Source organism: Lathamus discolor, unplaced genomic scaffold, assembly GCF_037157495.1.
Source record: "Lathamus discolor isolate bLatDis1 unplaced genomic scaffold, bLatDis1.hap1 Scaffold_89, whole genome shotgun sequence".
Taxonomy (NCBI): domain Eukaryota; kingdom Metazoa; phylum Chordata; class Aves; order Psittaciformes; family Psittacidae; genus Lathamus; species Lathamus discolor.
Window position 1 is genome coordinate 97,407 of NW_027069398.1, and position 20,760 is coordinate 118,166.

The window sequence follows — 20,760 nt, forward strand, 5'->3', positions numbered from 1 at the left end:
AACAACCGGGGCTGGAGCGGCGTGGGCCGTTTTATTCGAGCTGGAGCTGCCGTGGGTCACAGTTGTGGGGCTGGGGGGGGGCGTGGAAGGGGAGGAGGATGTTGGAGACACCAGGGGTCGCTGTGGGGTAACACTTGGGGGGCAGAGCTTGCTTGGGGCCATGTGCAGTGGGGCAGGAGCTTGCTCAGGAAGTGGCCTGTGGGGAGAGAAAAGGGGGGGTGAGGGTGGGGTGGGGGTGACCCCAATGTTGGGGGGCAGGGGAGACATAGACATTACCTGCAGTGGGGGGAAGTAAGTGCCCTGCAACACAGAGATGGGGTCAGTGTCACACAAGGGCACCCCAAAGCACCCCCAAACCCTGAGGACCCACATAAGGACCCCCCATTCACCTTCTTGCGCATGTAGAAGATGAGCCCCACCACGATGAAGATGAGCCCCAACACGAAGCCTCCGATCCCCGTCACCATCTTGCTATTGCTGCCATCCGTCGCCTCTGGAGAGCCAAAATTGGGGGTGTGTGTGTGTAAATTTGGGGACCCCCACCTCATTTTGGGGGGTACCGGCTGGGTTTGGGGTGTCCGTACCCCAATGGACGATGCTGGGCTGCTGGAGGCTGACGTGTTCCACCTGGCAGGCGTAGGCTTCACCGCGCTGCGGCGTGGTTTCCAGCATCACCAGCACCTGGTAGGTCCAGTCGCCGTTCTGGATGACGTCGGTGGACACCACGCGCTCCAGCTCCTCGTGCCCGTTCTTGAACCACCGCACCTCGATGGGCGCGGGGTAGAAGTCGCTCACGACGCACGCCAAGCGGTTGGTCTGCGGCGCCGAGCTCGACTGCACCGGGAAGATCTCGACCTTCGGAGGCTCTGCCAGGGTAGGGGGCAGAGAGCGCCGCTGGCATCGGATGTGGGGGCGACCCAACGGTGGGTGACCCAATGGGTTCATCGACCCAACAATGGGCAACCCAATGGTGGTCAACCCAATGTTGTACAACCCAATGTGTTCATCAGCCCAACATTGGGCAACCCAATGCATTGGCCAACCCAACAATGGGCAACCCAAAGTGTTGACCAACCTAACACTGGGCAACCCAATGTTGTGCAACCCAATGCTTTCATCCACCCAACGCTGGGCAACCCAATGCATTGGCCAACCCAATGGTGGTCAACCCAATGTGTTCATCAGCCCAACATTGGGCAACCCAATGCATTGGCCAACGCAATGGTGGTCAACCCAATCTTGTACAGTCCAATGCATTCATCAACCCAACAATGGGCAACCCAATGCATTGGCCAACCCAATGGTGGTCAACCCAACAATGGTCAACCTAAAGTGTTGACCAACCTAACACTGGGCAACCCAATGTTGTGCAATCCAATGCTTTCATCCACCCAACACTGGGCAACCCAACGTGTTGGCCAACCCAATGGTGGTCAACCCAATGTTGTACAACTCAATGCGTTCACCAGCTCAAGATTGGGCAACCAAATAATGGGCAACCCAACGTGTTGGCCAATCCAACGCTGGGCAACCCAATGCTGTACAACCCAATGCGCTCATCAGTCGAACACTGGGCAACCCAACATTGAGCAACGCAATGTGTTGGCCAACCCAATGGTGGGCAACCCAACGTTGTACAACTCAATGCGTTCATCAACCCAACGCTGGGCAACCCAACAATGGGCAAGCCAGTGAATTGGCCAACCCAATGGTGATCAACCCAGCAATGGGCAACCCAAAGTGTTGACCAACCCAACACTGCGCAACCCGATGTTGTACAAAGGTGGCAAAGCAACCGATGACCGCTATGGTCACAGCCACGGTCACACCCCAGCGCCAGGGGTGCAAGGGGTTGGTTTGGGCCTGTTCCTCGGGGAAACGTTCTGCCATGGACTCACCTCTCCGATCTACAATGAAAAGGCTCAACACCCCATAGTTGTGCCGGCAGTACGTGTCCACCACAGCCCTTCTTTCCTCCAGTATTTCCACCCTGCTGTTGAAGTACTTGGCTTGGAACTCGCCCATGGGGGTATCGCCCACATAGTGCCCCACATCGCTGTCGAAGTGCGCGTACTGCTCCCGGTTGTAGATCAGCCTCTCCATAAACTGGACGCGCTCGGTGCCGTTGAGGAAGTGACACTCGAACTTATATGCCTCCTGGAAGATCCCTGTTGGTGCCGGATGGTGGCTCAGGGGGAGGAGTTCCCCCCCTCGCCACGTCCTGGGGGGGCCACAGGAGGGGCCAGGAGAAGGGGGGAAGGCAGGGACAGAGCCCCCAAAGACCCAACAAAGGCCCCTAAAGCCCAGCAAAGACCCAACGAAGACCCCACCAAACCACAAAGAACCAACAAAGACCCCCCCCAACCACCAACAAAGACCCAACAAAGACCCCCCCCGAACCCCAAAGACCCCCAAAGCCCAGCAAGGACCCCCCAAGCTCCAACAAACACCCCAAGACCCAACAAAGACACCCAAAGCCCAGCAAAAACCCAATGAAGAACCCCCCCAACCCCAAAGACCTCCCCCCAAACACCCCCAAAACCCAACACAGACCACCCCAAACTCCAAAGACCCAAGAGACCCAACAAAGAGCCCCAAAACCCAACAAAATGCCAACAAAAACCTCCCCAGACCCCAAATACCCCCCAACCCCCAACAAACCCCCCCCCCCAAACACCCCCAACCCCAAGGACACCCCAAAGACCCCGACCCCCCCGCCCAGCTCCGTGGCTCCGTGCTCACCCGACAGCTCCTCGCTATGAGCCGAGGGGGCTCCCAGTGCCACCAGTGCCACCAGCACGGCCCCAGCCGCTCCCAGCGCACCCCCAGTGCCCATGGCGCACACAGCGGACTCCCTCTCCCAGTAAACGCAATCGCACGCACTGGGGTCCCAGTGCCGGGACTGGGAGCCCCAGGAACAACCAATGAGCAGCGAGGCTGGGGCAGCATCACCCGTTGCTGGGTAGAACAGGGGCGGACGGGGCTCCCGTCCACACTTGGTCCCCGTCGAAGCCGTCACCCCCCAGCTGCCACCATCACCCCCACGGCCACCAATGGGGCTCCCCCCTCCCGGTGCCCCCCCCCAGCGCTATCACCGACCCCAATCCCCCCCACTCCGTGGGGTGCTGGGGGGGGTCCGGTCGAGGTTTAGCCCCATTGCCGTGCCCGTCGGGCTGTCTGCTCCATAGGGTACCCCGCTGAGCTGCTCTGCCTGGAGACAGCTGAGTCATCAGCGGGGAGGCTTCTGATTGGTCGAGGGGCTTTAAGGGGTGCTCTGGCATCCCCGCATCGCCCCTTCGAGCAGCAGGAGACGGGAGCCATGGCCGGAGGGTTGGGAATCGCGGCCCTGCTCCTGCTGCCGTTGGCTCTATGGGGCACGGCGGCTGTGAAAGGTGGGTGAAGGGTGGTGGGATATGGGGCGGGGCTGAGCCCAATTGTGTGGGTCTGGGAGGGCCACGCTGCCCCATAGTGTGTGTGGGGTCCTGGCGAACGTCATTCGGGCTTAGGGGAGGAGGAAGAGGAAGGGGGTGGCTTGGGGATGCTCCCTGGGGATGCTCCTTGAGGGTGCTCCTGGAGGGTGCTCCTTGAGGATGCTCCTTGAGGATGCTCCTTGAGGATTCCCCTTGAGGATGCTCCTTGAGGATGCCCCTTGAGGATGCTCCCTGGGGATGCTCCTTGAGGGTGCTCCTGGAGGGTGCTCCTTGAGGATTCCCCTTGAGGATGCTCCTTGAGGATGCTCCTTGAGGATTCCCCTTGAGGATGCTCCCTGAGGATGCCCCTTGAGGATGCTCCTTGAGGATGCTCCCTGAGGATGCTCCTTGAGGATGCTCCTTGAGGATGCTCCCTGAGGATGCCCCTTGAGGATGCTCCCTGAGGATGCCCCTTGAGGATGCTCCTTGAGGATGCTCCCTGAGGATGCTCCTTGAGGATGCTCCTTGAGGATGCTCCCTGAGGATGCTCCCTGAGGATGCTCCTTGAGGATGCTCCTTGAGGATGCTCCCTGAGGATGCCCCTTGAGGATGCTCCCTGAGGATGTCCCTTGAGGATGCTCCTTGAGGATGCTCCTTGAGGATTCCCCTTGAGGATGCTCCTTGAGGATGCTCCTTGAGGATGCTCCTTGAGGATGCTCCCTGAGGATGCCCCTTGAGGATGCTCCTTGAGGATGCTCCTTGAGGATGCTCCCTGAGGATGCTCCTTGAGGATGCTCCTTGAGGATGCTCCCTGAGGATGCTCCTTGAGGATGCCCCTTGAGGATGCTCCTTGAGGATGCCCCTTGAGGATGCCCCTTGAGGATGCTCCGTGGCCCCTTCCTATTCGCAGTGGGGAACACGATCACGCAGTCGGAGTTCTACCAGCGGGACGAGAGCAAGGAGCAGGAGGACAGCGAGTTCATGTTCGACTTCGACGGCGATGAGATCTTCCACGTGGATCACGACCGCAAGGAGACCGTGTGGCGCCTGGAGGAGTTCGGGAAGTTCGCCAGCTTCAAGGCCCAGGGAGCCCTGCAGAACATGGCCATCGGCAAGCAGAACCTGGAGATCACCATCACCAACACCAACAAGTCCCGGGCGGCCATCGGTAAGAGCCATCCCCTTCCCCTTCGGGCACCGCAATGGGAGACCTCCGTCGTTGCCACCCTCCGTCCTGGAGCTATGGGACGAGGGCTCCAACCGCCTCGCCTTGCCCCCAGCGCCGCCGGAGGTGTCGGTGTTCCCCAAGCACGCCGTGGAGCTGGAGGAGCCCAACGTGCTGCTGTGCGTCGTGGACAGGCTGTGGCCGCCGGTGCTGACGGTGACGTGGGAGCGGAACGGGAAGGTCGTGAGCAAAGGCGTCGAGCAGAGCGTGTTCTACCCGCGGGAGGACAACACCTACAGGCTCTTCTCCTACCTGACCTTCGTGCCCCAGCGCGGGGACCTCTACGTGTGCCGCGTGCGGCACCAGGAGATCCCCGACGAGCTCCAGAAGGAGTGGGGTGAGGAAGAGGAAGGGGAGGAAGGGGAGGAAGGTGGGATGGGGGTGAGGAAGAGGAAGGGGAAGAGGAGGAAGGGGGTATAGGGATGAGGAAGAGGAAGGGTGGTATAGGGATGAGGAAGAGGAAGGGGAAGAGGAGGAAGGGGGTATAGGGATGAGGAAGAGGAAGGGAAGGAAAAGGAGGAAGGTGGGATGGGGGTGAGGAAGAGGAAGGGGAAGAGGAGGAAGGGGGTATAGGGATGAGGAAGAGGAAGGGGAAGAGGAGGAAGGGTGGTATAGGGATGAGGAAGAGGAAGGAGAAGAGGAGGAAGGGTGGTATAGGGATGAGGAAGAGAAAGGGAAGGAAGAGGAGGAAGGTGGGATGGGGGTGAGGAAGAGGAAGGTGAAGAGGAGGAAGGGGGTATAGGGATGAGGAAGAGGAAGGGGAAGAGGAGGAAGGGTGGTATAGGGATGAGGAAGAGGAAGGGGAAGAGGAGGAAGAGGGTATAGGGATGAGGAAGAGGAAGGTGGGATAGGGAGGTGAGGAAGAGGAAGGTGAAGAAGATGAGGGTGGGATGGGAGTGAGGAAGAGGAAGGTGAGGAAGAGGAAGGTGGGATTGGGATGAGGAAGAGGGAAGTTGGATGAGGGGGTGAGGAAGGGGAAGGTGAGATAGGGATGAAGAAGAGGAAGGCGGGATGCGGGGTGAGGAAGAGGAGGCTGTGATGGGGGGTAAGGAAGCGGAAGATGAGGAAGAGGAGGGTGAGGAAGAGGAAGTGGGATGAGGATGAAGAAGAGAGCGGTTGAATGGGGGGGGTCCTCACCTCTTTTCTCTCCCCCCCCCCCCCTTTGCAGAACCCAAAGTGCCCCCCGCTGCCTCTGAGGCCACCCAGACCCTGGTGTGCGCCCTGGGCTTGGCCGTGGGCATCGTGGGCATCGTGGTGGGCACCATCCTCATCATCAAGGCCATGAAGATGAACAGCGCCCACAACCACAGGGGGGTCTTGTGAACCCCCGGCACCCCAAACCTGGCCCTCCACACCCTTTTCCCCTTGCAGACCCCCAAGTGGAGGCGAGAGGTGCGTGCCCCACAGCTCCCCATGACACCCGCTGCCCTTCACCCTCCTCTTTACCCCTGTCCTGCGCTGCCTGGTAACTGCAATAAAGTGGGTTGGGGTTGATCCCACCACGAGGCCACGCTCGGGGTTGATCAATGGGGCAGGGACCGACCCCCAGCTCTTGGGTGAAGCTCGGGGGTCCTGGGCTCTCCAGCAGCTTCGTCGTCTCTAAGGAGCCCCATGACGGGACGGATGCTCCATCCCCTCAAGGCCAGGTTGGAGAAACCCGGTCCAGTGGCAGGGGTTGGAGCTGGAGGAGCTTTAAGGCCCCTTCAGCCCAGCCCATTGCGGGGTTCGACGCCCTGCGGTCGGGCTTTAGGACCCAGCGGCGCTGGGCGAAGGCGAAGCGAGGCGGGGTCGGACCTGATTGGAGCCCGCGGGGCCACCCGAGGCTGGCGCATGCAGAGAGGGTCGGACCTGATTGAGACCCCCTGGTTGATTCGATTGCGTCCGGTCCCTCCCTATATAAGGTGGGAGGCGGTGGCCGCCGCTACGGGGGAGGGAATGGTGCTGTTGGTGTTGGTGTGTGTGGCTGGTGGCTGTGGTCCCAGTCATTAGCAACTCTAATCAACCCTGTATAATTATTAATGCCCCCCCGTCCTATTAAATGCATTTGGAAGTAACCCTTTATCCCACAAACCCACCACAAAACTCTGCTTTCCACCCCAAAAAACACCCGTTCCTTCTTTCTCCAATCCAAAATGCCTGCAGACAGGTAGGGGTTACTTCGTGTGCACCTATGGGTCAACCCCCTCTGGGACCGGTTTCGACTCCAGCCATCCCAATGGGAGCATCACTGGGAAGCCGCTCTTTGCTTTCTTTGATACCCCTGGGTGTCATTAAGAGGGGAAATGGGTGTGAATGGTGCCTCCCTGCCCCACTGAGGCCGTGTCACTGGGTACCGGGCGGAAAGCGATGATGAGACCTGGGGAGAAGGACTTGGTGTCGGCTGAGGAGAAGCTCAATGTGATGGAGCCCGGGAAGCACCCGTGTCCTGGGCTGCATCCCAAGAGCGTGAGCAGCAGCTCCGGGGGTTTCCAGGCTGCATCCCGCATCCAGCTCCGGGGCAAGAGCACAGGAAGGATGTGGAGCTGCTGGAGCCAGCCCAGAGGAGGCTCCAGTGCCTAAAGAGGCTGCAGGAAACCTGGAGAGGGGCTTGGCACAAGGGCCTGTAGGGACAGGCCAAGGGGAATGGCTTGAACCTGCCCGAGGGGAGACTGAGCTGAGCTCTTAGGCAGAAGCTCTTCCCTGTGAGGGTGCTGAGGCGCTGGCACAGGGTGCCCAGAGAAGCTGTGGCTGCCCCATCCCTGGCAGTGCTCAAGGCCAGGTTGGACACAGGGGCTTGGAGCAAGCTGCTCCAGTGGAAGGGGTCCCTGCCCGGGGCAGGGGCTGGAGCTGGAGGAGCTTTAAGGCCCCTTCAGCCCAGCCCATTGCGGGGTTCGACGCCCTGCGGTCGGGCTTTAGGACCCAGCGCTGCTGGGGGAAGGCGAAGCGAGGCGGGGTCGGACCTGATTGAAGCCCGCGGGGCCACCCGAGGCTGGTGCGTTCCGGGAGGGTCGGACCTGATTGAGACCCCCTGGTTGATTCGATCGCGTCCGGTCCCTCCCTATATAAGGCGGGCGGCGGCTGCAGCGGCGTTAATAGCGGTGGTGTTGGTGGGGGCGTGGTTGGTGGTGGATGTAAGTGGCAGGTAGCTCTGCCCCCTGTAGTGAAGCCGTTGTAATCATTAGGATCCTTCTGCCCTTGTGAATATGTCCGGGAATAGATCCTTTTCCCTCGAATCGGCCAGAAATTCCTGCTTTTCATCCCAGAAAGCATTCATTTTTTTCTCTAATGCAGAGTGCTGCCCGCAGACGGGTTTGGGTTACTTTGTGTGCACCAATGGGTCATCCCCCTTTGGGACCGGTTTCGACTCCAGCCATCCCAATGGGAGCATCATTGGGAAGCTGCTCTTTGCCTTCTGGGGTGCTCCTGGGTGTCATTAAGAGAGTAAATGGGTGTGAATGGTGCCTCCCTCCCGTTGGAGGCCGTGTCACTGGTTACCAGGCAGAAAGCGGTGGTGAGACCTGGGGAGAAGGACTTGGTGTCGGCTGAGGAGGAGCTCAATGTGGCAGGGTGTCCTGGGTTCAGCAGTAGCAGTCATTTTTCTCCTCCCTTAGTAGCTGGTGCAGTGCTGTGTTTTGGTTTTTTGGCCTGGGAACAGCGCTGATAACGCCGATGTTTTCAGTTGCTGCTCAGGTGTTTGGTCTGGCCAAGGACTTTGTGAGCCTCCTGCTCTGCCAGGGAGGAGGGGAGGCCGGGAGGAAGCAGGGACAGGACACCTGACCCAAACTGACCAAAGAGGTATCCATACCACAGCACGGCATGGCCAGGATGTAACGGAGAGTGACCCGGAAGGGCTGGGACTGCAGGGTTGGAGGAGGTATCGGTCGGTGCTCGGCTGGGGGGATTGGAGTGAGTTATTGTTCACCTTTTGCTGAGGTGTTGTATTCTTCCCTCTTGTTATTTCCTTTATCATTATTATTGGTGTTAGCAGCAGTGATTTGTGTTATACCTTAGTTACTAAACTGTTCTCAACCCATGGGAGTTGCATTCTTTTTTATTCTCCTCTCCGTCCCTCTGGGAGCAGAGGGAGGGCAAGAATGGGGGGATTGAGTGAACGAGCTGTGTGGTTTATGGCTGACCGTGGTTAAACCACGACACAGGGGTTGGAGCTGGAGGAGCTTTAAGGCCCCTTCAGCCCAGCCCATTGCGGGGTTCGACGCCCTGCGGTCGGGCTTTAGGACCCAGCGGCGCCGGGCGAAGGCGAAGCGAGGCGGGGTCGGACCTGATTGAAGCCCGCGGCTGCACCAGAGGCTGGTGCTTTCCTGGAGGGTCGGACCTGATTGAGACCCCCTGGTTGATTCGCTCGCGTCCGGTCCCTCCCTATATAAGGCGGGCGGCGGCTGCAGCTGCGTTAATAGAGGTGGTGTTGGTGGGGGCGTGGTTGGTGGTGGGTGTAAGCGGCAGGTAGCTCTGCCCCCTGTAGTGAAGCCGTTGTAATCATTAGAATCCTTCTGCCCTAGTGAATGTGTCCGGGAATAGATCCTTTTCCCTCGAATCGGCCAGAAATTCCTGCTTTTCACCCCAGAAAGCATTCATTATTTTTTTGTCTAATGCAGAGTGCTGCCTGCAGACGGGTTTGGGTTACTTTGTGTGCACCAATGGGTCATCCCCCTTTGGGACCGGTTTCGACTCCAGCCATCCCAATGGGAGCATCACTGGGAAGCCGCTCTTTGCTTTCTTTGATACCCCTGGGTGTCATTAAGAGGGGAAAGGGGTGTGAATGGTGCCTCCCTGCCCCACTGAGGCCGTGTCACTGGGTACCGGGTGGAAAGCGGTGATGAGACCTGGGGAGAAGGACTTGGTGTCGGGTGAGGAGAAGCTCAATGTGATGGAGCCCGGGAAGCACCCGTGTCCTGGGCTGCATCCCAAGAGCGTGAGCAGCAGCTCCGGGGGTTTCCAGGCTGCCTCCCGCGTCCAGCTCCGGGGCAAGAGCACAGGAAGGATGTGGAGCTGCTGGAGCCAGCCCAGAGGAGGCTGCAGTGCCTAAAGGGGCTGCAGGAAACCTGGAGAGGGGCTTGGCACAAGGGCCTGCAGGGACAGGCCAAGGGGAATGGCTTGAACCTGCCCGAGGGGAGACTGAGCTGAGCTCTTAGGCAGAAGCTCTTCCCTGTGAGGGTGCTGAGGCGCTGGCACAGGGTGCCCAGAGAAGCTGTGGCTGCCCCATCCCTGGCAGTGCTCAAGGCCAGGTTGGACACAGGGGCTTGGAACAAGCTGCTCCAGTGGAAGGGGTCCCTGCCCGGGGCAGGGGTTGGAGCTGGAGGAGCTTTAAGGCCCCTTCAGCCCAGCCCATTGCGGGGTTCGACGCCCTGCGGTCGGGCTTTAGGACCCAGCGCTGCTGGGGGAAGGCGAAGCGAGGCGGGGTCGGACCTGATTGAAGCCTGCGGCGGCACACGAGGCTGGTGAGAGCAGGGAGGGTCGGACCTGATTGAGACCCCGTGGTTGATTCGACCGCGTCCGGCCCCTCTCTATATAAGGCAGGAGGCAGGCGCAGCGGAGCCATTGGAGATGCTGCTGCGGTTCTGGTGGCATTGGTTTGTGCATCCGGTATCTCCCCCCCAAGATGCGTTGGGAAATATTCCCTTTTCCCTCAACCCCGCCATAAACCCCTTTTTTTCGCCCCAAAAAACACCCGTTGTTTCTTTCTTCAACCCAAAGGGCTGCCCACAGACGGGACTGTAGACACAGAAGGCGGGAGGCGGCGGCAAAACCCAGCCCTGGCTTCATTTTGCCCTTTAAAAGCGTGGTTTTGATCAAATCCATTGATTTATCCTAAGTCACGCCCTAAGAAATCCACTTTTCCCCAACTCTACCCATTATAAACTCATTTTCCTCCCCAAAAAGCCCTATTTCCACCCCGCCATCACAACCCTCCCTTTATTCCCACCCAAACCTCCGCTTCCAGCTAAACCCAGGTTTATTCTCAAAACTTCCTTTTCCCTCCTCAAAATGATGGGTTTATTAAAAAAAAAAACCCTAGAAAACACCCTTTTCATTAACAAAAAAAATAATACTTTTCCCCATAAAACGCATTTTCCTCTCGGGGGTGACTCCATCCTTGGGGGACCACAAGAACCAAGGGCCCTGTGTGTGTGTGTGGGGCAGGGGTAAGGGGGGGGTCCCTATGTTATGAGCTGTGCTTTTGTCTCTTCCAGAAGCGCTTGACATCGGGGTGCCCGCCGGGGGTCACCACCATGAGCCGCCGGCCCGGGTGCTCGAACACCAGCACCCCCAGCGCCCGCGCGTGGTCCCGCAGGACCTCGAAGTCCACCTGCGACAGGAACTGGTTGTACAGGACCCCTGGATGGAGCAAAAGGGGGGGTCAGCATCACCCCCATGGGGTGGCCGCGTCCCTATAAGGGGGACGCCATCGCCCCATAGGGACCCCAAGGGGATGTCACCTTCCAATGGGGGCTTAAAGGGAGGTGTCACCATCACCAACCCTTAGGGATACTGGGTTGGGGGGGGGGGACATTCGGGGTGCCTCACCCTCGGAGAAGCGCAGCCGGTCCCGCTCCAGCTCCCACAAGCGGATCTGGTCGGTGATGGTGGGGGGCAGCACCGGGGTCTGGAATGGGGTGGTTGTGGGGGGGAAACAGCAGCGTGGACATAGGGACCCCCCAACTATGGATATCCCCCTTTATAGCCCCCCCCCACAATGGACCAGGCACCCACCTGCTTGGCCATGACGGGGTGCGCTCGGGTACGGAGGAAGTGGATGATCTGGGGGGGGGGGGTAAAGGGTTAAAGGGGGCACCCCAATACCCCCCTATGGGGAACCCCAACACCCTCTTGCCAGGCACCTCAATACCCCCCATTCCCCCTCTAGGGCACCCCAAGAGACCCCCATCACCCCCCGAAGCACCTCCTCATCCACCTCCTTTGTGTGTGTGTGCCCTCCCCACCGCGTACCTGGTCAGCGGTGATGCCATTGGCGATGGCAGCCTGGACGCTGTCCCTGGTCACTTGGGCCACCACCAGGTTGGGGAAGCGATAGAGGAGCTCCGAGAAGAGGGCGATGAGGGCGACCTGGAGCTCCGAGTCTGCAGGTAGGGGGGGTGCATTGGGAACAACAGGGAACAGAGCGGGGATACGGGGGTCAGGATGCAGGGAGGGAGCACAATGGGATACAGGGGCCCCATGGTGCAATGCCATGGGGGTACCCCCCCCCCGCCCCCCCATTGGGGGTTGGTCCCACCGGTGTAGGCGTAGATGCGGTAGTTGGTCTCCACCAGGATGAAACCACGAGCGCCGGGCTCCGGGGGGGTCCCCGACGGCCCCGAGGCCAAGGCGATGGCCAAGCGTGTGGGGTAGAAGCGGCGGGACTTGCGCTGGGGGGCAATGGGGGGCAATGGGGGTAATGGGGGGCAATGGGGTAATGGGAGGCAATGGGGGGCATTGGGAGTATTGCAGGTAATAGGTGCAATGGGGGTAATGGTAATGGGGGGCAATGGGGGTAATGGGCAATGGGGGTAATGGGGGCCAATGGGGGTATTGTGGGTAATGGGGGGCAATGGGGTAAATGGGGGACATTGGGGGTATTGCAGGTAATGGGGGGCAATGGGGTAATGGGGGGCATTGGGGGTATTGCAGGTAATAGCCGTAATGGGGGGCAATGGGGGTATTGCGGGTAATAGGTGCAATGGGGGTAATGGTAATGGGGGGCAATGGGGGTATTGCAGGTAATAGGGGTAATGGGGGTAATGGGGGCCAATGGGGGTATTGCGGGTAATAGGGGCAATGAGGGTAATGGGGGGCAATGGGGGTATTGCGGGTAATAGGGGCAATGAGGGTAATGGGGGGCAATGAGGGTATTGCGGGTAATGGGCATATTGTGGGTAATAGGGGCAATGGGGGTAATGGGGGGCAATGGGGGTAATGAGGTTAATGGGAGGACACAAAGGGGGCAGAAGAAGAACGGGGTGGCATTAAGGATGGGGCAATTTATGGCCCCTGAGGGGGGCCTGGAGCCTCTTGTGCCCTTCCGTGTGTAGCCCCCTTGGGTCACCCCATGGCACCCATTGTCACCCCTGTGTCACCCCCATATCCCCCTGGGTCACCCCATGTTGTGTCCCCCCCCCCGTGCCCCCCCCATGGCACCTTCCTCTGGAAGACGAGGCCGAACTCCCTGAGGTGCTGCAGGAAGCTGAGCAGGGACTCGCTCATGCCCTCCACAGAGTAATCCTGCACAGGCACCCCAGTTACACCAGTGCCCCCCCAGTTACACCAGTGCCCTCCCAGTTAATCCAGTACCCCCCCAGTTACACCAGTGCCCCCCCAGTTAATCCAGTACCCCCCCAGTTACACCAGTGCCCTCCCAGTTAATTCAGTACCCCCCCAGTTACACCAGTGCCCTCCCAGTTAATTCAGTACCCCCCCAGTTACACCAGTGCCCTCCCAGTTAATTCAGTACCCCCCCAGTTACACCAGTGCCCTCCCAGTTAATTCAGTACCCCCCCAGTTACACCAGTGCCCTCCCAGTTAATTCAGTACCCCCCCAGTTACACCAGTGCCCTCCCAGTTAATCTAGTACCCCCCCAGTTACACCAGTGCCCCCCCAGTTAATCCAGTACCCCCCCAGTTACACCAGTGCCCTCCCAGTTAATTCAGTACCCCCCCAGTTACACCAGTGCCCTCCCAGTTAATTCAGTACCCCCCCAGTTACACCAGTGCCCTCCCAGTTAATTCAGTACCCCCCCAGTTACACCAGTGCCCTCCCAGTTAATCCAGTACCCCCCAGTTACACCAGTCCCCCCCCAGTTAATCCAGTACCCCCCCCAGTTACACCAGTGCCCTCCCAGTTAATTCAGTACCCCCCCAGTTACACCAGTGCCCTCCCAGTTAATTCAGTACCCCCCCAGTTACACCAGTGCCCCCCCAGTTAATCCAGTACCCCCCCAGTTACACCAGTGCCCTCCCAGTTAATTCAGTACCCCCCCAGTTACACCAGTGCCCTCCCAGTTCAGTACCCCCCCAGTTACACCAGTGCCCTCCCAGTTAATTCAGTACCCTCCCAGTTACACCAGTGCCCCCCAATCCAGTACCCCCCAGTTACACCAGTGTCCCCCAATTACCCCCCCGTTACCCCCAGTTACACCAGTGTCCCCCCAGTTACACCAGTACCACCCCAGAGTCCCTCCAATTAACCCCCCCAGTTACACCAGTACCCCCTGTTACCCCAATACCCCCCCCATTACCCCCCCAGTTACCCCAGTACCCCCCCAGTTACATCAGTGTCCCCCCAGTCGTCCCCCCCACCAGTTACCCCTCAACTACCCCCAGTCACCCCCCATACCAAGCCAAGGGGGGGGGATCCCCATAACACCCTATGGAGATGGGGTGGGGGTCACCCCAATATCTATGGGGATGGGGGGGGATCACCCCAACACCCCCTCACCTTGCCCAGGGTGGAGAAGCTGAGCTGGAAGAGGAAGGACAGGATCTCCACCAGGTCCATGCCCCGCGCCTGGATTGAACTGGGATCAATGGAGCACTGGGAAGGGGGGGGGGGACACCCCAATTTGAGGGGAGGATGGGATGAACCACCTTTATGGGGGGGGGGAACCCCCTTTATGTGGGGGGGGATCCCCTTTACGTGTGTGGGGGGGGTGCATCTCACCTCTGCCCCCCGCAGGTACTGCAGGATGAAGTACCAGAGCTGGCGGGGGTGTCCAGCAGCAGGAACTGGAACCCGGCCGAGGTGATGCAGGGCGCGTCCCCCCCATCACTATGGGGGGACCCCAACATCAGTGCCCCCCCCAGGACCCCTTTAGAACCCCCCCAAACCCCTTTAGAAGCCCCCCCAAACCCCTTTAGGACCTCCACAAAACCCCTTTAGAATCCCCCAAAACCCCTTTAGAACTCCCCCAAAACCCTTTAGGACCCCCCCAAACCCCTTTAAAATCCCCCCCAACGCCCTTTAGAACGCCCCCCCAGCCCCTTTAATAACCTACAAACCCCTTTAGGACCCCCCAAAACCCATTTAGAACTCCCCCAAACCCCTTTAGGAGCTCCCCAAACCCCTTTAGGCCCCCCCCAAACCCCTTTAGGCCCCCCCCAACCCCTTTAGGACCCCCCCAAACGCCTTTAGGATCCCATCAAAACCCCTTAGAACCCCCCCAAACCCCTTTAGAAACCCCCAAAACCCTTTAGGACCCCCCCAAAACCCCTTTAGAACCCCCCCCCCTTTAGAACCCTGCAAACCCCTTTAGGCCCCCCAGAACCCCTTTAGAACCCCCCAAACCCCTTTAGGACCCCCCCCAAACGCCTTTAGGGCCCCATCAAAACCCCTTTAGAACCCCCCCAAAACCCCTTTAGAACTCCCCCAACCCCTTTAGGATCCCCAAACCTCTTTAGGACCTCCGCAAAACCCCTTTAGAACCCCTGAAGCCCCTTTAGAACCCCGCAAACCCCTTTAAGACCCCCCTAAAACCCCTTTGAACCCCCCCAAACCCCTTTAGGACCCCCCAAAACCCCTTTAGGACCCCCCCCCCCCTTCACCTCTTCATGAGCCCAGCCTGGATCAGGAGCTGGGCCAGATCCTGGCTCACGGCAGCACTGGGGGACCCCACCATGAAGTGCAGGATCACCTGAAACGGGGGGGGGGGGGGGTTCAGGACCTCGGGTCACCCCCCGGGTATTGGGTATGGGGGGGGGGGGAGGGTGATGGATATGCCCCCCCCCCCCCCCCACCGCTGACCTCCCAGCGCTCCTCCGCGTACCGGTCCAGCGCCGGCACGTCCCGCGCGTGCCGGTCCGGCCCCAGCTGGCTCGTGTCATCCGACCAGGCCTTGCCCCTGCACCCCCCAAGGCACCACCGAGAGCCCCAAACCCCCCCATTGTAACACAGAAGCCCCCCATTATACCCATTCCATCCCCATTACACCCCCCATTACACCCAATTACACCCCCCCTTATACCCCATTCCATCCCCATTACACCCCCCCATTACACCCAATTACACTCCCCCATTATACCCCATTCCATCCCCATTACACCCCATTACATCCCCATTATACCCCATGACACCCCCCCATTACACCAATTACACCCCCCCTTATACCCCATTCCATCCCCATTACACCCCCCCATTACACCCAATTACACCCCCCCTTATACCCCATTCCATCCCCATGACACCCCCCCATTACACCAATTACACCCCCCCCTTATACCCCATTCCATCCCCATTACACCCCCCCATTACACCCAATTACACTCCCCCATTATACCCATTCCATCCCCATTCCACCCCCATTATACCCATGACACTCCCCCATTATACCCCATTCCATCCCCAATTACACCCCCCCATTCCACCCCATTCCATCCCCCATTCCACCCAATTACACCCCCCCATTATACCCCATTCCATCCATTACACCAATTACACGCCCCATTATACCCATTGCATCCCCCCATTACACCCAATTACACTCCCCCATTATACCCATTACACCCATTCCATCCCCCATTACACCACTTACACCCCCCCATTACACCCCATTCCACCAATTACACCCCCCCATTATACCCCATTCCATCCCCCATTACACCAATTACACCATTATACCCCATTCCCCCATTCCACCCAATTACACACCCCCATTATACCCCGTTACACCCCCCCATTATTCCATACCCCGTTACACCCCCCCATTATTCCCCATTCCATCCCCCATTACACCCCATTACATCCCCCCATTATACCCATTCCATCCCCCATTCCACCAATTACACCCTCCATTATACCCATTCCATCCCCACTATAACCCATTCCATCGCCCATTACACCCCATTATACCCCATTCCATCCCCATTATAACCCATTACACCCCATTATACCCCATTCCATCCCTATTATACCCCATTACACCCCCCCATTATACCCTCAATACACCCCCCATTATACCCCATTCCATCCCCCCATTATACCCCATTCCAATCACCCATTACACCCCATTACACCCCCCATTATACCCATTACACCCCCATTATACCCTCAATACACCCCCCATTTTACCCCATTACATCCCCCTATTATACCCCATTACCCCCCATAGCCATCACCCCAACTTACCCCCCCCATTACTTCCCTCTGCCCCCCATTACCCCCTGTGACCATTATTCCCCATTACCCCCATAGCCCCCAGTCACCCCCCAAGTTACCCTCCCACTACACCCCTGTGCCCCCATTACTCCCCATAACCCCGTCACCCCAATTTACCCCCCATTACCCCCACTGCCCCCCTTACCCCCATTACCCCATCGGCCCCATTGCCCCCACTACCTCCATTACCATTACCCCCATTACCCCATTGCCCCCACAACTCACCCCCCAGCAGGGCCAGGCGCAGGTTGTGCCTGAAGCTGGGGTGCAGCCCCACGCCGGCAGCCCCCCCGGCAGCGTGTGGGGGGTGCCAGAGCCGCAGCCCAGCAGCATCTCCCGGCTCTGCGCCTGCTCCCTACGCACGGGGTGGGGGGGGAAGCCTTAAGGACCCCCCCAGGACCCCCAAACACACCCCCCCCAGCCCTATGGGGGTGATGGAGCCCCCCAAAACCTCCCCCCCCTCCAACTTGGGGTGTAAAGGGGGTATGGGGGTACTGGGGGGCTATGGGGGTAATAGACGGCAGAGAAGGTAATGGGGGTCACAGGGGGGTAATGGGGGGTAACTTGGGGTGATGGGGGTAATGGGGGGCAGGAGGGGTAAGGGGATGTAACTTGGGGTGATGAGGCTATGGGGGGCAGAGGGGGTAATGGGGGGGTAACTTGGGGTGATGGGGGTCACAGGGGGGTAATGGGGGACACAGAGTGAGTAAACTAGGGTGTAATAGGAGGGACCCCCTCAACCCCAATACGCCCCCATAGCACCCTATGGATCCCCCCCCAGCACCCAAGGGACCCCCTCAACCCCAATACCCCCCCATAGCACCCTATGGATCCCCCCCCCAGCACCCAAGGGACCCCCTCAACCCCATACCCCCCCGCAGCACCCTATGGATCCCCCCCCCCCCAGCGCCCAAGGGACCCCTCAACCCCAATACCCCCTCCACCACCCAAGGGACCCCCTCAACCCCAATACCCCCTCATAGCACCCTATGGATCCCCCCACCCCAGCACCCAAAGGACCCCCAATACCCCCTCATAGCACCCTATGGATCCCCCCACCCCAGCACCCAAAGGACCCCCAATACCCCCCATAGCACCCTATGGATCCCACCCCAGCACCCAAGGGACCCCCCAATATGCCCCATAACACCCTATGCCCCCCCCAACATCCAAGGGACCCCCCAATACCCCCCATAACACCCTATGGCCCCCCCCCAGCACCCAAGGGACCCCCAATATACCCACAGCACCCTATGGCCCCCCCATAGCACCCACTTGCTGTGCTCCTTCTTGACCCACAGCCCCACAGCCGCCTGCGGCAGCGGCTGCTCCAGGAACAGCATCCGCATGATCCCGGTCTGAGCCAGCGGCGGCAGCTCCCTGGATGGGGGGGTACGGGGGGGGGTGAGCCAGGGGCACCCCAAAACCTCCCATGGGATATGGGGGGGGAGGTCCAAAAACCATCCCTGGGGGGGGGGGGGGAAGGATTGGGGTGCCCATGGGTGATATTGGGGTGCCCCGGGGGGGGTATTGGGGTGCATGGGGGGGTCAGGGACACATAAGGTGTATTGGGGTGCCCATAGGTGATAATGGGGTGCCCTGGGTGGGGGTATTGGGGTGCCCATGGGTGATATTGAGGTGCCCTGAGGGGGGTATTGGGGTGCATGGGGGGGGGCCAGGGACCAATACGGGGTACTGGGGTGCCCATGGGTGATATTGGGGTGCCCCGGGGGGGGGTATTGGGATGCATGGGGGGGTCAGGGACCCATAAGGGGTACTGGGGTGCCCATGGGTGATATTGGGGTGCCCTGGGGGGGTATTGGGGTGCATGGGGGGTCAGGGACCCATAAGGGGTACTGGGGTGCCCATGCGTGATATTGGGGTGCCCTGGGGGGGTATTGGGGTGCACGGGGGGGGGTCAGGGACACATAAGGCGTATTGGGGTGCCCATGGGTGATATTGGGGTGCCCTGGGGGGGTATTGGGGTGCATGGGGGGGGTATTGGGGTGCCCATGGGTGATATTGAGGTGCCCTGAGGGGGGTATTGGGGTGCATGGGGGGGGGCCAGGGACCAATACGGGGTACTGGGTGCCCATGGGTGATATTGGGGTGCCCCGGGGGGGGGTATTGGGATGCATGGGGGGGTCAGGGACCCATAAGGGGTACTGGGGTGCCCATGGGTGATATTGGGGTGCCCTGGGGGGGTATTGGGGTGCATGGGGGGTCAGGGACCCATAAGGGGTACTGGGGTGCCCATGCGTGATATTGGGGTGCCCTGGGGGGGTATTGGGGTGCACGGGGGGGGGTCAGGGACACATAAGGCGTATTGGGGTGCCCATGGGTGATATTGGGGTGCCCTGGGGGGGTATTGGGGTGCATGGGGGGGGTATTGGGGTGCCCATGGGTGATATTGGGGTGCCCTGGGGGGGTATTGGGATGCATGGGGGGTCAGGGACCCATAAGGGGTACTGGGGTGCCCATGCGTGATATTGGGGTGCATGAGGGGGTCAGGGACCAATAAGAGATATTGGGGTGCCCCGGGGGGGGGTATTGGGATGCATGGGGGGGGGCAGGGACCAATACAGGGTATTGGGGTGCCCATGGTGACATTGGGGTGCCCATGGGTGCTATTGGGGTGCACGGGGGGGGGGTCACCGGAACACAGCCAGGCAGGTGGCGGGGTGCCCATAGAGCCGGTCCAGGACGGGGGGGCTCAGGCCCCGCAGGAACTCGTGCAGGTTCTTGCACTGGAGCTGCCCCCGCTGCAGCCGGGGGGGGGAGGCCGCGGCCTCCATCGCCCCCCCCCTTCAATCAGCTCCTGTCAGCGGCAGCAGAGCGATGGCGGGGTGAGGCTGCGACCCCCCATCTCTGCCCCCCAAGTCCCCCCCCATTGCCCCCCATCTCTGACCCCCAAGTCCCCCCCATTGCCCCCCATCTCTGACCCCCAAATCCCCCCCATTGCCCCCATCTCTGCCCCCCAAGTCCCCCCCATTGCCCCCATCTCTGCCCCCCAAATCCCCCCCATTGCCCCCATCTCTGACCCCCAAGTCCCCCCCATTGCCCCCCATCTCTGCCCCCCAAATCCCCCCCATTGCCCCCATCTCTGCCCCCCAAATCCCCCCCATTGGCCCCCATCTCTGCCCCCACAAGTCCCCCCCATTGCCCCCATCTCTGCCCCCCAAGTCCCCCTCATTGACCCCCATTTCTGTCCCTCGAGTCACCCCCACTGCCCCATCTCTGCCAAGTCCCACACATTGACCCCAATCTCTGCCCCCAAGCACCCCCATTGCCCCCATCTCTGCCTCTCAAGTCCCCCCCATTGCCCCCCATCTCTGCCCCCAAGTCCCCCCCATTTCCCCCATTTCTGCCCAATTCCCACCCAATGCCCCCATCTCTGCCCCCCCAAGTCCCCCCATCTCTGTCCCCCCAAGTGCCCCCCATCTCTGCCCCCCAAGTTCCCCCTTTCTCACCGCGCCCCCCACCACCACCACCACCGAGGCCACGCTCCTTTTCCCGCCATGCGGCGCGCCGTTGGCCACGCCCCCTGCACTGTAAACGCGGGTAACGCGTGTCACGTGAGCGGGGCTCCTCGTACCCCGCCGGGGTCCTAGTGCCCTCCCTCCATGGCGGCCCCGGCCCTGTCCCGGGTCCTCGCCGCTGCTCCCCGCTCTCTGCGGGCGGCCCTGGGGGGCCGGGCCCGGTGCTGCGGGGTCCCCCCCGGGGCCCCGGACCCCCCCCGGGGCTCCCCCGAGCGGAGCCGGCTCCGGGACCGGGAGTACAAGGAGAGGAGGCAGCGGGAGAGGAGGCAGAGAGCGGCCCTGGGGGGAGCCGGGGGGCAGGTACGGGGCTGGGACACGGCGGGGGGGGGGGGGGGGGGGTACTGGGGCCAACTGGGAAGCACTGGGGGCAACTGGGAGCATTGGGGTGAGCTGGGGGGCACTGGAGTGTGTGGTGCGGGTTGGTTTGTACTGGTGTCAATGAGT

At 60.5% G+C, this 20,760-nt stretch overlaps 3 protein-coding genes across 4 annotated transcripts; 1 reads left to right on the forward strand and 2 right to left on the reverse strand.

The window, feature by feature from the left end:
• Window positions 1-12: 12 nt before the first annotated feature.
• On the reverse strand, window positions 13-2,888 carry LOC136007049 (class II histocompatibility antigen, B-L beta chain-like). Of its 2 annotated transcripts, XM_065664993.1 has the most exons (6): window positions 2,743-2,887; window positions 1,899-2,168; window positions 585-866; window positions 390-493; window positions 277-300; window positions 13-196 (listed from the first exon to the last, which is right to left on the reverse strand). In XM_065664993.1, exons 1-6 carry the CDS (start codon window positions 2,834-2,836, stop codon window positions 185-187), a joined length of 786 nt encoding a protein of 261 aa, XP_065521065.1. In that variant the 5' UTR covers window positions 2,837-2,887; the 3' UTR covers window positions 13-184. The 2 variants fall into 2 exon arrangements, with proteins under 2 accessions (XP_065521065.1, XP_065521066.1); XM_065664994.1 differs by lacking the exon at window positions 277-300 and having other exon boundaries at window positions 2,743-2,888.
• A 383-nt stretch (window positions 2,889-3,271) lies between these two features.
• LOC136007050 (HLA class II histocompatibility antigen, DR alpha chain-like) lies at window positions 3,272-6,145 on the forward strand. Its single transcript, XM_065664995.1, has 4 exons — window positions 3,272-3,392; window positions 4,321-4,578; window positions 4,691-4,972; window positions 5,804-6,145. The coding sequence occupies exons 1-4, from the start codon at window positions 3,320-3,322 to the stop codon at window positions 5,956-5,958; spliced, it is 768 nt and encodes a 255-aa protein (XP_065521067.1). The 5' UTR covers window positions 3,272-3,319; the 3' UTR covers window positions 5,959-6,145.
• A 4,457-nt stretch (window positions 6,146-10,602) lies between these two features.
• Window positions 10,603-17,099, reverse strand: LOC136007040 (general transcription factor IIH subunit 4-like; the record flags this gene model as incomplete). Its single annotated transcript, XM_065664979.1, is given in 12 exon segments — window positions 10,603-10,968; window positions 11,158-11,236; window positions 11,344-11,391; window positions 11,581-11,711; window positions 11,867-11,999; window positions 12,769-12,852; window positions 14,066-14,134; window positions 14,288-14,334; window positions 14,337-14,395; window positions 15,169-15,257; window positions 15,368-15,464; window positions 17,002-17,099. Coding segments are annotated over 12 exon segments (1,107 nt in total), but the record flags the coding sequence as incomplete, so codon positions are not given.
• Window positions 17,100-20,760: the final 3,661 nt, after the last annotated feature.

Bases quoted from the DNA above. Each gene is read 5' to 3' on its own strand.
- LOC136007049 (XM_065664993.1), bottom strand. From the start codon at position 2,836: ATGGGCACTGGGGGTGCGCTGGGAGCGGCTGGGGCCGTGCTGGTGGCA. The intron at 867-1,898 runs GTGAGTCCATGG...CTACCCTGGCAG, and splicing joins TTTCATTGTAGATCGGAGAG to AGCCTCCGAAGGTCGAGATC. The intron at 494-584 runs GTACGGACACCC...TTGGCTCTCCAG, and splicing joins GCCCAGCATCGTCCATTGGG to AGGCGACGGATGGCAGCAAT.
- LOC136007050 (XM_065664995.1), top strand. From the start codon at position 3,320: ATGGCCGGAGGGTTGGGAATCGCGGCCCTGCTCCTGCTGCCGTTGGCT. The intron at 3,393-4,320 runs GTGGGTGAAGGG...TCCTATTCGCAG, and splicing joins GGGCACGGCGGCTGTGAAAG to TGGGGAACACGATCACGCAG. The intron at 4,579-4,690 runs GTAAGAGCCATC...CCTTGCCCCCAG, and splicing joins CAAGTCCCGGGCGGCCATCG to CGCCGCCGGAGGTGTCGGTG.